This window comes from Hirundo rustica, chromosome 8 (assembly GCF_015227805.2).
Source record: "Hirundo rustica isolate bHirRus1 chromosome 8, bHirRus1.pri.v3, whole genome shotgun sequence".
Lineage (NCBI taxonomy): Eukaryota > Metazoa > Chordata > Aves > Passeriformes > Hirundinidae > Hirundo > Hirundo rustica.
The window spans coordinates 3,359,349-3,374,965 of NC_053457.1; the positions used below are offsets into that span (position 1 = coordinate 3,359,349).

General features: G+C 45.9%; 1 protein-coding gene across 1 annotated transcript; it reads left to right on the forward strand.

Moving 5' to 3' along the window:
- The first annotated feature begins 37 nt into the window (after positions 1-37).
- Positions 38-15,612, forward strand: CHUK (component of inhibitor of nuclear factor kappa B kinase complex). The gene is made up of 21 exons (XM_040070949.2): positions 38-203; positions 273-367; positions 1,936-2,050; positions 3,494-3,563; positions 4,222-4,310; positions 4,561-4,650; positions 4,856-4,980; positions 5,381-5,488; positions 5,803-5,938; positions 6,658-6,852; positions 7,196-7,298; positions 8,277-8,400; positions 8,842-8,993; positions 9,850-9,911; positions 10,845-10,954; positions 12,343-12,392; positions 12,513-12,609; positions 13,010-13,157; positions 13,506-13,645; positions 14,651-14,747; positions 15,344-15,612. Exons 1-21 carry the CDS (start codon positions 48-50, stop codon positions 15,368-15,370), a joined length of 2,289 nt encoding a protein of 762 aa, XP_039926883.1. The 5' UTR covers positions 38-47; the 3' UTR covers positions 15,371-15,612.
- The last annotated feature ends 5 nt before the right edge of the window (positions 15,613-15,617 follow it).

Sequence of the window (15,617 nt, forward strand, 5' to 3'; positions counted from 1 at the left end):
CGGTGACGCGGCAATAAAGGCGGAGTGCCGGAGCGAGCGGCTGAGCCATGGAGCGGGGCGGCCCCCCCGCGCCCGCCGCCGGCGAGCGGGCCCCCGGTGGGGCTGCGCTACGCGGGCACCCGGCCGGCGGCTGCGGGCCGTGGGAGATGCGCGACCGCCTGGGCACCGGCGGCTTCGGCAACGTGTGCCTGTACCAGCACCAGGTGGGGCCGGGCCGGGCGGCGGGGAGGGCACGGCCGGGCCGGGGCGGCTGACGGCGCTGTGTCCCGCAGGACTCGGGCGACCGCGTGGCCATCAAGTCGTGCCGGCTGGAGCTCAGCGTCAAGAACAAGGACCGCTGGTGTCACGAGATCGACATCATGAAGAAGTGAGTGCGGGCGGGCCGGCACGACTCGGCACGGCACGGCCCGGCCCGGCACGGCGGCACCGGACAGACAGGGAGAGGGGACCAGCGGGGGATCAGCCCCTGAGTAGAGCGGGGGGTGGGACAGCCGGGGGTCTGCCCCTGGACTGGCCAGGGAGAGGGGACAGCCGGGTGGTCAGGCCCCGAACCGGCTGGGGAGATGGGACCGTGTTGTGGGGACAGCTGGTGCCTCTGCTGCTGAACCAGCTTGGGAGTGGGGACAGCCGGGGGCCCCTGGACCTCTTGTCACCTGGCATGCCTGTGCTGGTTTATCTCTCATTCCAATGTCCCAGCTCATGCCTTGGATTGGGAGCTGGTGACCCCCCCAAGCCCGCATCCCTATTGTGCTGCCTGGGCTGTTCACTCATCCGAAATTCCTCCAAACTCACGTCACCCTGTGGGTTGAGTTTTGATGTTGTGACTTGGGAACACCCACGTATCCCCGTGCCCTGCGGTATGTTTGTTTTTGATTTAGCAACCAGGGGCTCTTGGAATTGCTTTTTTTTTCTGTTATGCTGCCGAATGTAAAGAATAAATTCTCCTTTCACTTCCTTGTGAGAAAGTCCATACTCTGTCCTGCCCACCCTCCTTCTCCAGCAGCTGAAACAGGGCTGGACAGCTTTGGTCTCACGGATGTGGGGGCTGCTTTTGGGTGTTTGGATCTCACAGAACTGCTCCTGACAGAGGGAGATCCTGGAGCAGGAAATCCTCTGTCCCACTGGTGGGAGCTGGGAGGCTCTGAGTTGTCATTCCCACGGCCTGCGGTGACCCTGCTGTTCAGGGCTTTTCTGAACTCCTGCTGTCACTTTGTTACCCTCACCTGCTCGCTGTCTGCTGTGACATGGGGAGAAACCACTTGCAGGGAGCATGAATTTGTAAGTCAAGGCTTGGTGATGTCTGATTTGGTTGCTGAAAACAACCACTGAGTCACAAGCTGCTCTTGCATTGGTGTCCAGAGGCTTTGGAAGGTGTAGAGAGAAATAATTTGGCTTAGTTTCCTTCTGGATATGTCATTTATTCCCAAGAGTAGCATGTATTAGAGACAGTCAGGAAGTGGCTGTTTGAATTCAGCTGCAGAGATTAACATTTCCCTCTGAACGTGGCTTTCACCTGCCTGGTGCAGTTACACAGGTGGTAAGGGATTCTTGTGAAATGCTGGGGCTGGGGGGGAGTCTGTTCCTACATGCTGCAACGCGTATGCACACACACACACACACACACACACACACACACACGCACGTAATGACTTTGCCAGGACTCTGCAAGAATTCAGAACTTGAGTCTGGATCCTCATCATCAAAGTCCTGTACCCCGGCTTTGAGACATCATTTCTGCTCGTCACTGGTTTGTGTATTCCCGAGGTATGGATTTTATGCATTGGATACTGGTAGGTACCAGTTGACAAGAGAGCAAGGATACCTGTGGGGAACAGAAGCTGTCCCTGGAGCGTAAAACGTGATTGCATTGCAGTCTGTTGTCTCATTCTCCCAAGAGAGGAGTCAGGGTTTTCATCCAGCTCTCCGTGTGCTTAGGCTAAACCATCCCAACGTGGTCAGAGCCTGTGAAGTTCCCGAGGAGATGAACATCCTGGTAAACGACGTTCCTCTCCTGGCCATGGAGTATTGCTCGGGGGGTGACCTCCGCAAGGTAATGCCTGCTTTGCTTGCAATAAAAGACTAAATAACATTAAGCCAAACAAGGTGTGTTAGTGCTGCTCCTGTAACCAGGTCAGTTCTTCCTCAGTTGTGAGGAAGTAAATGTAGAGTGGGAAAAAAATCATGTGTGGGAAATGAGCTTCTAAACTAGAGGGCAACCCAGGGGCAGATACTCTTCTATCCTGACAGCGTATGTCCTTTCATGGAGCTGCTTTAGCATTAAAGCAGCTGCTGGCACCCAGCACATTTGGCTTTGCTGCTGTGTCTCCATCTGTTCAGAGTCTGACTGGTTTGGATTCACATGTATCCAGTGTTATGTTGCTCTCAGCACAGGGAATGAGCTTATTAGTGCTGGACTGGGGCCTCCAGCGTTTCTGAACCTTTGCTATTCCTGCTGAACTGGGAACTGCCATTCTGCCCACTGGCAACACCCCAAAATAAAGGAGCCTTTCAGAAGTTCCCTAGGCAGCGGCTTTGTGACCTGATAGAGTTTATACTCCCTTTCTATTACAGTTGGAATCAGGAAGCAGCAACTTCTGTAGGGGTGAAGCAGCAAATCCCTGTCAGGATTTGCTTAGAAATCACCTCATCTACGTGATCAGAAAACTTCATTTTTCTGTAGTTTTTGTTACTGGTATTAAACAGCCCTGGGGAGCATGAGCAGCTGGTGAATGCAGTAACCTTGGTTTTGAGTTAAAGACAGTCCAAAAGACACATAAGAAGGTTTAAGTAGCAGTTAAAGAAGGGGGCATATATTAAAAAGCCTTTGGGGATTGCAGACACAGGCATCTGGCCATATTCTCAGAGACATCTGGCTGTTGTGTTATTGCGGTAAAAGTTTGGAGACTCCCTGAAGGTAAATTAGAGACTCTGGCTGAGAAATTAGCTTTACTTGCAATGGTCACTTCATTTCTGATTAATCCTTAGGTGTGGCATAGATGCTGAAACAATTTAGGAAGTAGCATGCTTCATTCCATCTAATGTGCTGTACTGCTTTGTTCCTTAAAGGAAAAAAAAACCCCATAATCTTCTTTATTTCTGATTGTGTTCTTTAAATCTTTCTTTTGTTTGGCATCGTTTTTGTTTCACTTCATTTTTAATTTCTTCTTGCACCTCAGTCATCTCTGAAAGTCAAAAAATGCTGAAGCTGCTTTTATTGACAGCTCATTAAGATGGTGCTGAGGGGGAGCCTCCCTTCTCTGTAGCCCTGTGGTCCTGCCTTTGTCTCCTACCCCTTTGCTTTTTGAATTTTCACTTTGTTTGAGTTGTTTTCTTCTTGGCCATGATTTTATTGTGCAAAGTCAACTGCCCCATTCAGCTGGAGTGATCCTTGAGCTGGGTTCTTTGCTGGAGAGTTTCAATGGCTGATGGAAAATGCTGGGTCTTGCTGTTAACTGTTGCAAGTGTGGGTCTGAACATCTTTGCTTTTTTGTAGTTGCTAAACAAACCAGAAAACTGTTGTGGGCTGAAGGAAAGTCAAATCCTTTCTCTGCTTAGTGACATCGGTATGTACTTAATGGTTTCCTTTTGTTTTTTTGTTCATTGTTTTGTTTGTCTTTTAAGTGTAGTGACATTTTCCTTTTTCAGCTGACCATGAAAAGGGAACTAAAATGAGCAGGGTACTAAAAAAACTCAGGCCCATTGAGAAGCACCTGATTTTTTGGACACTGTGGGAAGGAAGAGCTGTCTGATAAAGGGAAATGCCTGGGTTTCTCTAGGAAAAAGGTTTTCCAGGAAAGCTCTTTCTTTTCTTAATTCTCTTACAGATAGCCTGTCACTGCTTGCAGGAAGAGCTAGTTTTGGCATGAGAAAGTATTTTAGAGTACTGGCCTGAACTTCTGTCCTTTCAGTGCTCAAGAGGGCTTCTAGCTGAATTCCTGAAATAAAGAGCAGCTCTGCTTGCTCTGTTCTGGTTCCTCTTCCAGGATGTTTTGATTTTTTGGGGCTTTTTTTAATAAAAAGTTGAGTGTCTTTGGCATGTCTTTCAAAGACGTGAGAATGCAGTGGAGAAGAAACACAGTTTTGGAAGCTGTTAAATGTAGAAATGAGTGGTGGGAAATCATGGAAGTCTGGGAACTTGCTCCCCAGTATTAGATTTTTATCAGATGTGTATTTAATCAATGTGAATTTTATTTTCTGTTAAATCAAACATATGTCTTTCAGGGTCTGGTATCCAGTATTTGCATGAGAACAGAATTATACACAGAGATTTAAAGCCTGAAAATATTGTTCTTCAGGATGAAGGTGGGAAGGTAAGTCAGGTGGTCAGTGTGTTTCCATTTCTTGAAATTGTCACATTGAACTGGACTGAAAACTCAACTGTGCATTTACTAAAAGCTTTAACACTGTTGCTGAAGCTCTGCCATGGACTTTTTTCGGAATTTGCATTCTGGCTTTCCTCTTGAGAATATTCTGTGGCTGTCACTGAGCAGATTTTGAGTTGCTTGGTGGTTTTTTCCCTCAGCATTTGCTCTTCTGATGAACTGTTTAAACTGTTTGCAGATTGTTCACAAAATAATAGACCTGGGATATGCAAAGGATCTGGATCAAGGAAGTTTATGCACTTCGTTTGTTGGAACATTGCAATATCTGGTAAGGTGTTTTTTAGTCTCACCAGCACCGGGGCAGGCCATCTGTGATTTGGCACTGCCAAGGGCTGAAACCTCCAAAAATGGAGATCCTGGGGACCTGTCCTAAGGGTGTCCCCTCTCAGGAAACCACACCTGGATGCAGCTTTGTCTCTGCAGAAATTCAAGGAAATACCACAGTGAAGGTGTCTTTTTATGATTGTTTTTAGGCTCCAGAACTCTTTGAGAACAAATCCTACTCGGTTACTGTTGATTACTGGAGCTTTGGGACAATGGTGTTTGAATGCATTGCAGGATTTCGACCTTTCTTACATAATCTACAGCCATTTGCCTGGTAAGACGCTTATTCTGGAAGAAGTGCTTGGAAGTGCTAATACTTAAAACCATGCTGAAATACTTTAACCTGCATATGGAGGTTTCTGGTTGTCTTGCTGTGCCTGGAGTGTATGTTTGCTTGATTTTTAAAAGGGTGGTTCTGAAACAGAAAAAAGTAGGAAACTTGGGTTTCTGTTAGAACAAAAGAGGAGGTAAATCTTTCCAGAGGCAGAGTTAATTGGAAAAGCTCCTCTCTTCCACATAGGGATGTTCTGGTTAGATTGAAAATGGCATCTTTGTCCTAAAAGATGAGTTTGTTTTCTAAAGCTGCTGGACACCGGCACTTTTCTGCTGTCTTTGGTTGCTCCCTTACAGAGGTAACACTCCTCAGTATAGACACAAAGGATTTTATTTTCCAGGCACGAAAAAATCAAGAAGAAGGACCCAAAGCACATCTTTGCCTCTGAAGAGATGAACGGGGAGGTTCGCTTCAGCACCCACCTGCCGCAGCCTCACAGCCTCTGCAGGTATATGTGTCCTCATCACAGGGGACAGCTCTGCTCTTCTAAACTGAGGGCTCTTCCTCCTTTATCCCAAGCATTGAGAGCTCCTCTTTCTTTCTCCAGAGCGTTTCAAGCTCCTGGCAAGCTGCTGTTTGCTGTTAAGTCACAGCTTATAGCCAGTGGCTCTTTTTTGGGTACTTCCCCTCTCCGGTGCCCATTGCCCACAAAGATGGTCAGAGCCTGTTGAATAGCGTGCACAAGGAGAGGCCCAGGAAGCTGGGCTGCTTCAGCCTGGTGAAGGCCCCCCTCCCCGCTTTCTTACAGCCCTTCTGCTTTAGTTTGATTGTAGAACCCATGGAAAACTGGTTGCAGCTGATGCTGAATTGGGATCCACAGCAGAGGGGTGGAGGTTCAGATCCTGAGACCAGTCGTCCAAGGTGTTTCCTAATAATGGATCACATACTGAATCTGAAGGTGAGTGGGGGCTGTTACTGGGTTTAAAGACCTTCTGAGAGCATCCCAGAGGAAAGAGGGTGTGTTGAGTGGAGCAAACTGTAATCCTGGCATCATCCGGCTTCCAGGGTCAGGAGGAATTCTTTTTCTTGGTGTCAGGCAGTGAGTGCATATGCAGCCTGCCCAGTACTTACTGGAAGATGAAACTCTAGCTTTACATTTGGAGTAGAAGGATAACCCTGTATTGCTGTTGGTTATCTTGGAAAGGGCTCACCAGGATCAAATAATGGTTTTATATTTGCTGATAACAGTTTTCCTGGACTTCTCTGTTGATACTGTGATCTCTAGTTGTACTATAGCAGTAATGCCTGTAGTAGAACAGAGGTGACATTCCTGGATTTTTCCTCTTCAGATAATTACTTGAGCTTTGCTGGAGTCAGACTAGCCAAGGCAAGCCTGTGTAGAAATATAGAGGATAATTTTGTCTCCGTTCTTTTGATGTAATTAAGCTGCAGTAAGGCTTGTGAAGGGTGTTAGTGTATTGGATTGTTGTTTTCTCTGACATTAAAAGTTACAGTCCCAGGCTTTGAGTTTTTTATGTGGGGCTTTACTCCTGAATTGATTATTATGGTTATTAAAACCAAATGATGCTCTTATTCTGCTCTGTGCTCTGTCCCAGTCCTGTGTGCCTTTGTCTTTGATATCCAAGGATTTATAATCTGCTTGTCCTTTTTTTACAGATAGTACACATCCTAAACATGACCTCTGCCAAGATTGTGTCCTTCCTTTTGCATCCTGAGGAAAGCCTTCATTCCCTTCAGAATCGCATTGAATTTGAAACTGGAATAAGCACTGGAAATCAGGAGCTGCTGTTGGAAACAGGGATTTGCCTGGACCCTCGGAAACCTGCTTCCCAGTGTGTTATTGATGGCGTGGTAAGAAGGATTCTGTTCATGCCTTTCATGTTCTCAGAGAATTTAAAATCTTAGGGAAGATAAATTGCCTAAATCTTCTCCCACAGGAGACAGTTTGCTCTGTAAATGTAGTAATTCTAAAGGTCTTTTATTGATAATGTAATCTGGTTTCTGTAGTTGTACTCTGCCTAAATATTTAATTATTTGCTAGCAAAGAGTTCTCTCTTCCTGTAGGATCTATCAAAATAAGTTTCTAAGGCACTTGGTAAGACAAAGTGCCCACAATAATTAGTTCATGATATACTGGGTTAGTAGGAGCTGCCTGGGTTTCTCTTGCTGATATTCTCTTTTCTTTTGTCCCCAGAGAGGCTGGGACAGCTACATGGTCTATTTGTTTGATAAAAGCAAAACTGTCTATGATGGCCCCTTCGCTTCTCGGAGTCTGTCTGACTGTGTCAACTACATTGGTGAGTGTGCTGGAGAAGTGCTGTGCACATGCAAAATGAAATGAAACCTGCTTTTTAAAACCCAGTGTGTTGTCTTGAAGGGCTCTGTCTGATTCTAAGAGAGCCATTTAAGAACCTGAAACAGCCTAACACCTTGTCCTAATGACAGAGCCCTGGCATCACCAGTGTGTACTTTTAGGCTGTGTATGGAAGCTGCTTCTCTGCTTGCTGCTTCCCCTACTTATCTCCTGGGATGACAGCAGTCATTGCATGACCTAATCAACCTCTCTGAAGGTTTATTTATCAGAAATCTTTATCTGTATGGGTGATCTTGTGTACCTCTATGAAAGAAAAGTAGTGTCAGGGGGCAGGAGATACTGCTGGGATACTGCAGGTAAAGAAAATGTCTTCTATTCAGTAACTTGATTTTCTTTGGCCTGTCTCCACTGGTTTTCCTTATCTTCTAGTGTCTCTCAGTGTCTGGGCTGTTTTATTCTGGTGAATCTCATTGCATGGCACCATTGTGCTGAATCTCTTGGAGCAAACGCCTTTTTCACCGTGTTTATTGATACCCCAGTGTAGTGACAGTTCCCATTTCTGTCAGGAAGAACAGAAACAGAGCAGAGAAGAACCAGCATCTTTTCCCCTTAAACATCTACATCAGGAAATCTGAGAGAAAACCTACAAAAGATTGGAAGACATTGTCAAATGTAACAGAACAGGACAGTGACCAGTATCAATGGATTAAATGGAGCAACTAAATTTGCTACCTTGGTCTTTGGAACTTTTTGGCCAAAACCCCCCCATGGGGTTTTCCCTGCTCAGTTGCAGGTTGTCACATGCCTGGGGAGCTGTGACATGAAAAGCTCATACGTGCTTCAGCAGCATCACCTAGAAATTGAGCAGAACTTACCTGGCTTCCTGGGCACCTGAAGCAGGAATTAGGAATGTTGTCCTTTTCCAGAGCTGTCACTACACTGTGTTTTCTCCTGTGTTCAGTCCAGGACAGCAAAATCCAGCTGCCGATCCCTCAGCTGCGCAAGGTGTGGGCAGAAGCGGTTCACTACGTCATTGGGCTGAAGGAGGATTATAGCAGGCTTTTCCAGGGACAGAGAGCTGCCATGTGAGTTGTCACTCATTCAGAGGGATCAGTGCTATGCCATTGCAGGGTCTGTTTGCTGGGAATCGTGCATCTTGGGGAGTTTTGGTTTCCCAAAGCTGTACAGCTGTCTGCTGTTCTGTGCCTTTACATTCTAAAACATGTTTGAGTTGGGAGCTTATTCTACTCCAGGAGTTGTGCTGGGTAATGCCTGACATTGATATTAACCAAAAAATACTTGAATATACTCACAGCATAGCTGAGGTTGATGGGGACCTCTGGAAGGCCTCCAGCCCAATCAATCTGTGCTCAAAAAGGACCACATCCAGACAGCTCTCAAATATCTCCACAACCTCTCTGGGCAGCTTGTGCCAGTGCTCAGTCACCCTCAGAGTAACAGAATTTCTTTTTTAAGTCCAGGTGGGCTTTCCAGCTAATGTGTGCTGTCCTTGTTCCATCTGTTAGGCTCAGCCTCCTTCGGTATAACGCCAACCTGATCAAAATGAAGAACAACATGGTGTCAGCATCCCAGCAGCTGAAAGCAAAGCTGGAATTCTTCCACCAGAGCATTCGCCTCGACCTGGAGAGATACAGTGACCAGATGGCTTATGGCATATGTAGGTATTGGGGAATACTTGTCTGGGTGTCTCCTGTGATTCTTTGAAGAAGCTCAGCATCTTTATGGGTGTATTTTAGCTAGGGGAGGTGCAGGAGAAGAGTTTAGCAGGAGCAAAGGCAGGAGGATAAGAACCAGAATGTTTTTGGAGACATCCAGTGACAGTGAGACAGGTGATCAGCTGTTCTCCACTGAGAACAGAAAACAAGAGCATTAATAGTACTGGTGATGTAAATATTTGCTATTTATTCCTGCAGTCTGATTAATTTGGAGCTGTGACCAGGCACTAAGTGGAGGGCAGAGCTACTGCATTTGTTCACAGTGCTAGCAAGCTGCTGTGCCTGTTATCAGGAGAAACCATTTGTCACGATGAGAGATGGGCTGAAAAAGCAGCAGCTACAGTTTTGTGTCCCAGAAACAAATAGTGTTCAGGAGAGAATAGCAAGATTTATACATAGTTTGAATATATATGGCTAAAAAATGCAGCATGAGTCAAAAATGATGACAGGGCTAAAGGATGATGATGGAAAATGGAAAGACTGTGAACTGGGTTTGGACAGTCTGTGTTCAATCAAAAGTGGCAGTTGTTGAGCTTAATGGTGGAGTTTGAAGACTCAGAAATGTTTCAGGCCAGTGATTGCAAGCAGTGAAATCTTACCAAAGTGTGCGTGTGTGAGTTAAGGTTGCACAGAGTTGCAGCTTTGCTGTCACTCAGATCTCTGGGTCATGACTCCTGCTGGGAGATTCGGCATCATGTTCTTTGTGTTCAAATTACACCAGTATAGGTAAAGTCGAGGTCTTGCTTTATTTTTGTGTCTTAATGTCTTTTTGTAAATTAACAACTCTTTTTTCTTAAGCTTCAGAGAAGATGCTCAAAGCCTGGAAGGAAATGGAAGAGAAAGCCTCTCAGTGTGCACAGGTAGGGGATGTTAAAGAAGTTGCATTATCTCTGTGTGAAGGAGACTATGACAGGAATTTAATGTCACATGTGTCACTGTTGTGTCCCTTCAGTGTTTCATATCCTGCCTGCTGTGGGAATGGGAATATCATTGCAGGTGTATTGAAAAAGACACAGTCTCCTGTCACCAAGTTGTTTGAATGGATTTGGACAAAAACAACAAAACTCCCGAGACTTAGTTCTCTAAAAAGGAAATTGGAACGCAGAGACACGTTACTTGCTGCCCAAAAGAAATGGTGTTGCTATGGATCAGGTGTCCTGGCTGGATTTGCTGCACACAGAAATTCCCATTGCTGAAGCTGAAAACCAATCACTTGCAATGCAGCTATTTCAAAACTGCAGGACTTCACTAAGGGTGTAAATCACTGGCATGCAAATCACTGCAAGTAAATGTGCAAATTAGTTTTAAAGAGGAGTAATCTCTTTTTTATTATCTAAGGAATGGTTAAAAAGATGGCTACTTCTAGCAGAATAATTCAAGGCTGTCTCTGCCTTTTTCCAGACAACCAGGGACCTCACCCAATGTTTACTTGGCAGACTATAAGAATTATGTTCTGTTATTCCACCTGCCCTGCCCCTTTATCAGGAATGGAAAATGTTTCCCTCTATACATAGGGATATCTTTGTGTAGGAGGCAATCCAGAGATGTGGAGAGATGATTTATGAAGAAACTGATTTTTCTCAGCCAGTGTTGGTGGTCAGAGGTTTGGTTGTAGGTGATACCACAAACTGAGAACAAAAAACATTAATTATTTTAGCAGCTTTGTGTCAAAGAGCTTTTTTGTCTCCTAAGCTCTCCAGGCAGTCAGCCCGTTATCCAAACAAGTGTTCTGGGGGTCTTTATCTCCTTGATTGCTCTCCTTCGGTCTGATCTGTGTCCACATTTCACCTCAGGCTGAAGATATTGGCTACCTAGATGAGCAGATCATGGCTCTGCACACCGAAATTGTGGAGCTGCAGAAGAGTCCCTATGCAAGGCGCCAAGGAGAGGTCATGGAGAGCTTGTAAGTCCTGTGCTTCTCATTTTTACTGCATTTACTTTGGATTTTCTGTATTTCAGTGTCTGAGGGGTTTTCTTCCTCTCAGTTGCTGGTTCCCTCGGCGATTTTGAAATGCAAACCCCAAGTACAGAGTAGTGTTCAGTTGATTTGAGATCATTTTGCTTGTGGAAGGAAAGATCCCACCACTTGTGGAACACTTCCCTGTCACTGAACTATGAAACCTCATCTTACAAGAGCCCAGGACTAAGATAAATCTTGGTCTCAACTGGGATTTCCTTTTGTGTTGGAGAGGAGTGACTTTCTTACTGTTGAGTGAGAAAACTATGTGATCATATTAAGACCCTGTTAAATACCTTCAGTGTTTTCAAATCAAGGGTAAATATCTTGTGGGCACTTGAATATTTTGAAAGGGTTTTTTTTTTGTTTTTTTAAAGTATTAAAATATGGAAGAGCTAAATGTTGTATCTTGAGGTCTTGAGAAGATATAGGAAGCAGTTACTGGGCTGCTGCTGGGAGTACAAGTGGCAATTCTAAAAGAGAGGGATTGAACAGCCATTAAATCTGTTAATAAGAGCTCTTTAATACAACTCTGACTGTTCAGGGAGAAAATGTGCTTGCTCCTGGCATGTTCTCGCCCCTCCCTCTTTGCTAAGTTGCTTTTCATCCTGAGTAGGTGCAGCAGAACTGGTGCACAGGGGAGGAAGTGGTGCAAAGGAGAAGCCACCTCCTGCAGCAGCAGCTCAAACTAATCAGGATCATGCCTCCTTAAACATTAGGTTTAATCATGTCCACCACTGCAGACCAGGGTCGGAGCTGGAAAGCTGCTGCTTGTTTCTGATATTCTGGGATTTAGAACAGGGAGGATTTTGTTCAAGGCTGGAAGTTTTCAGTTTGGCTGCTTTTGAAATACGTGAAAAAAAGTGATGTTTATTTAATGGGAAGAAGAGAAGCAGTCGTCTTGCTTGTGATGCAGCTGTCTCTTTCCATTTACAGAATATCACTAAAATTCAGGTAAAAAATGTGGAACAGGAACAAGAGTTTCTCAGGCAGTTGTGCAGTCACAGTTTCAAAACCAAAATCAAATAATTAAGGATAGAGGGGAAAGAACACAGCTGAGCCATGTGAAGATTTGAAACTGAAAATAAGCTCCACTTGGTGTGGTTTTCTGAGAAGAAATTGCATAATTGGAGGAAAAGAGAGACAGCTTTTGGAAAAGCGTTGGATTCTATCGCAGAAAGAGCATCCCTGTGTTCCAAAGGCCATGCTTGTGTACCAGCTGTAGGAGAAGGTCCAGTATCTGAGTTCAGAAAGGCATCCTTTCACTGCAGTGCTTTTTTTCTTGAGTCACCTGGCTGCTGACCCCTGCCTGAATCATATTCTTCTTTTTAAAGGGAGCAGAGAGCCATAGACCTGTACAAGCAATTAAAAACACGACCTCCAGGTATGGAAGAAGATGATTTAAAGACTGTTTCACACTTTTACCCCATGATTAATTGTTCTGAACTGAAACCCAGAAAATACTGTTAGGATTTACTAATGTGGTGGTTGATGGCCCTTCCAGATCATGCCTACAGTGACAGCACAGACATGGTGAAGATCATTGTGCAGACAGTACAGAGCCAGGACCGAGTCCTCAAGGAGCTCTTTGGCCACCTCAGGTACTTTATGCAGACAAAAAACCCAAACAAATCCAACTTGCAGCATTTGGAGCTTTGTAGAAGGAAAGGATAGGGAAAACCTTGGAGGTCAGAGCCCAAAAAGCTCCATCCACATTTCTCATAGCATTAATTCTGCTCCTCTGTGTCTGTGTTGAGTTTTCACTTAATTTTTAAAAACATGACCCTTGGCATCTAAGAGTTCATTTTAAAATGAGACAAATTCTGCTAGTTGGAAGTTGGAATTCAAATCTTCAGGAAAAAAAGTAGTAATGTTACAGAGCCAAGAAGACACCACAGTGATTTGTACATGAACTTTTCAAGTATCTTGAATCCCAAAATGGGGCTTTCAGTTTTGCCAGAATGTGCTGGGAAGTGACTTCGTGTTTGGGTTTTATTCTAGCAAACTCTTGGGCTGCAAGCAGAAGATCATTGACCTGCTCCCTGAGATTGAAGTGGCTCTAAATAACATCAAGGAAGCTGACAACTCAGTGATGCAGATGCAGGGAAAAAGACAAAGGGAGATATGGCATTTGCTGAAAATTGCTTGTGTGAGTAGCTGTTGGGCTATTTGTTTGCCCCTCCTTCCAGTGCATGAGCCAGGAGCCATCCAAGTAAACTCAGCAAAAAGGGGTAACTGCCACTCCATGGTTGGTTTGTTTTTTTTCCTGCAGAGAAGGACAGTCTGAGATGGTAAAAGCAGAAGCTAAATAGGTGCTTTCCTGGTTAGTTTAAAGTGTTTTAAAAAGTACTCTGCTTCTTTTGCATTAATTACAGTGCCTGAAACCATCACCTGGTTCCCATATCTGTGGCTGTGTTACCAGCAGTGCTCATGTGTAATCCCAGATCTTGCCTACATAATATTTAAGCTTAAATTCTTCTGAATTTCTTTTTTCCAGACTCAGAGCTCCTCTCGATCGCTGGTCAGCTCTAGCCTGGAAGGGACAGCCTCAACTCCAGCAGCCACATGGCTCCCTCAGAGCTCCTCAGGGAACGCAGCTCCTCATCCTCTGTCCTCGCTGGCAGCTCCCGAAGATGGGTATGAGCTGCTCGGGGAGGAGGCACTGCAGGGAGCTCAGCCTGGCTGGTTCAGACTCTCAGGGGCTTTATCCTTCCCTGACAAGTTTTGGGAGTTCCTGTGTCGCTAGTGCTCTAAAAAATCAGGGATTTGGTTGAACTTTTTATTCAGAAACCTCTGCTCTCTATTTCTGACCCAGTTCCACATGCTACATGCACTGCTAAGGGACTGTGCCATCCATTTACTGCATGTTATGTTGCTCTTCCTTGGGCCTGGATCTGGTTCTTAAGGTCCCTCTCCTCAGTCCATGCTGAGTTGTCTTGATGTCTTGGGCAGGCTGACCTGAAGCAGAGACTGGACAGAGCTGGAGAATAAAGTAGATGTTTACTGAAAGGCTTTTAGGATCCACCTTGGGCAGGACAAGAGCCTGGCCAGGGCTACACCCAGGGTGGACCAAGAATGGTCACAGAATGGCTGAGTGGTCACGAGGTCTTTTTTATGAGTTTTGGTCCATTTGCATATTGGGGTTTAATTGTCCAGTGACATCTTCAGGTTGTGGGGTCCCATCCTTCTTGTTCCTCCCTCCAGCCACCGTTGTTTGTGCTTTGGGGGCTGAAAGTTGTCCTTGGTCTTGAGCAGGAAAAGGATTTGTTTTGTGTCCCTGCTGTGTGCAGAGAGCTGAGTGACCCTGAATGTGAGCTCAGAACTGCACCCCTGGGCAGCACAGAACATGAAATACATGAAAGCTAAAACATAAGGCATCAGTCTACAGCTGAGGGGGTTTTGCTCTTTGCTTCATTAACAATTTTACTTCCAATATGTTCTGTCACTGTGAAGCCATTCCCCTTTGTCCTGCTACCTCCAGGCAGGTTTTTGTGTCACCTACCACTGCACAAACTACAAATCACTTTTTTTGGGTTGTTTTTCATTTGTTTTTTTTCTTCCCCCTCAGTGCAGTACCTTTTGATGGGGGTGTTACTTTTGGTGCTTGAAATCCATCACCTTCGGGCTTTTTTCTTCTTGCAGGGAAAATTTTGCTGACGTGATCCAGGAGAATGTGAATTACCTCGAGCTCTTCAGCAGCATTCTGCAGGAGGTGAGGCAGGAGCAGAACTGTATGATGGTAAGTACTGGTGCATCTGCGAGGACCTGGCTTTCAGGGGACACCCAAGGGTACCCTGGGCACGTAGAGAACTCCTTGAATAGGAAAAGGTACCAGGGTGCTCCAAGCCCCATCCAGCCTGGCCTTGGACACTTCCAGGGGATTCAGGGACAGCCACAGCTTCGCTGGGCAACTTGTGCCAGTGTGCATGGATACATGTTTCTTCCCAAAATCCCATCTAGCCCTGCCCTCTGGCAGTGTGAAGCCATTCCCCCTAGTCCTGGCACTCCAGGCCCATGGAAATAGTCTCTTTCCATTTTTCCTGTAGCCCCTTTGGGCACTGAAGGCCACAGTTAGGTCACTCTGAAGCTTCTCTTCCCCAGACTGAACAGTCCCAATTCTTCCAGCCTTTCCTCAGAGGACAGGAGGCACTCATTCTTTGGCCACCAGTGTGATCTCTTAAACTAGAATAGACTCACAGGGCTCAGTGAGTCCAGCTCCTGTGCTAACTCCTGGGAGTGCCCTTTCTATGGGCAATTACTGATTTTTCATCAAACATGACACACATCAAGTAGCCAGAGCCTGCGCTCAAGTTGGTTTTTTGCTACTCTTTGCAGAGTTTTGACTGGAGCTGGCTGAAGTAGCCCCAGGAGCTGAGGTGCTGCATCACCCAAGTGCCTTCTGTGTGCCGAGCGCGGGCTCGGCCGCGTTCCCGGTGGGACAGAGCCGTGTTCTGTTGCCATCGCTGTATCACCCACCGGCTCTCCCCCAGGGAACAGCCTGGGCCCAGCCCGTGGAGCCTCCTCAGGGCAGGGGCCGCCGCTGTCGTGTGCCCTGTGAGTGTATAGTGCGTGTATATATAATAAACTCTGTGGTGAGACACACACACGC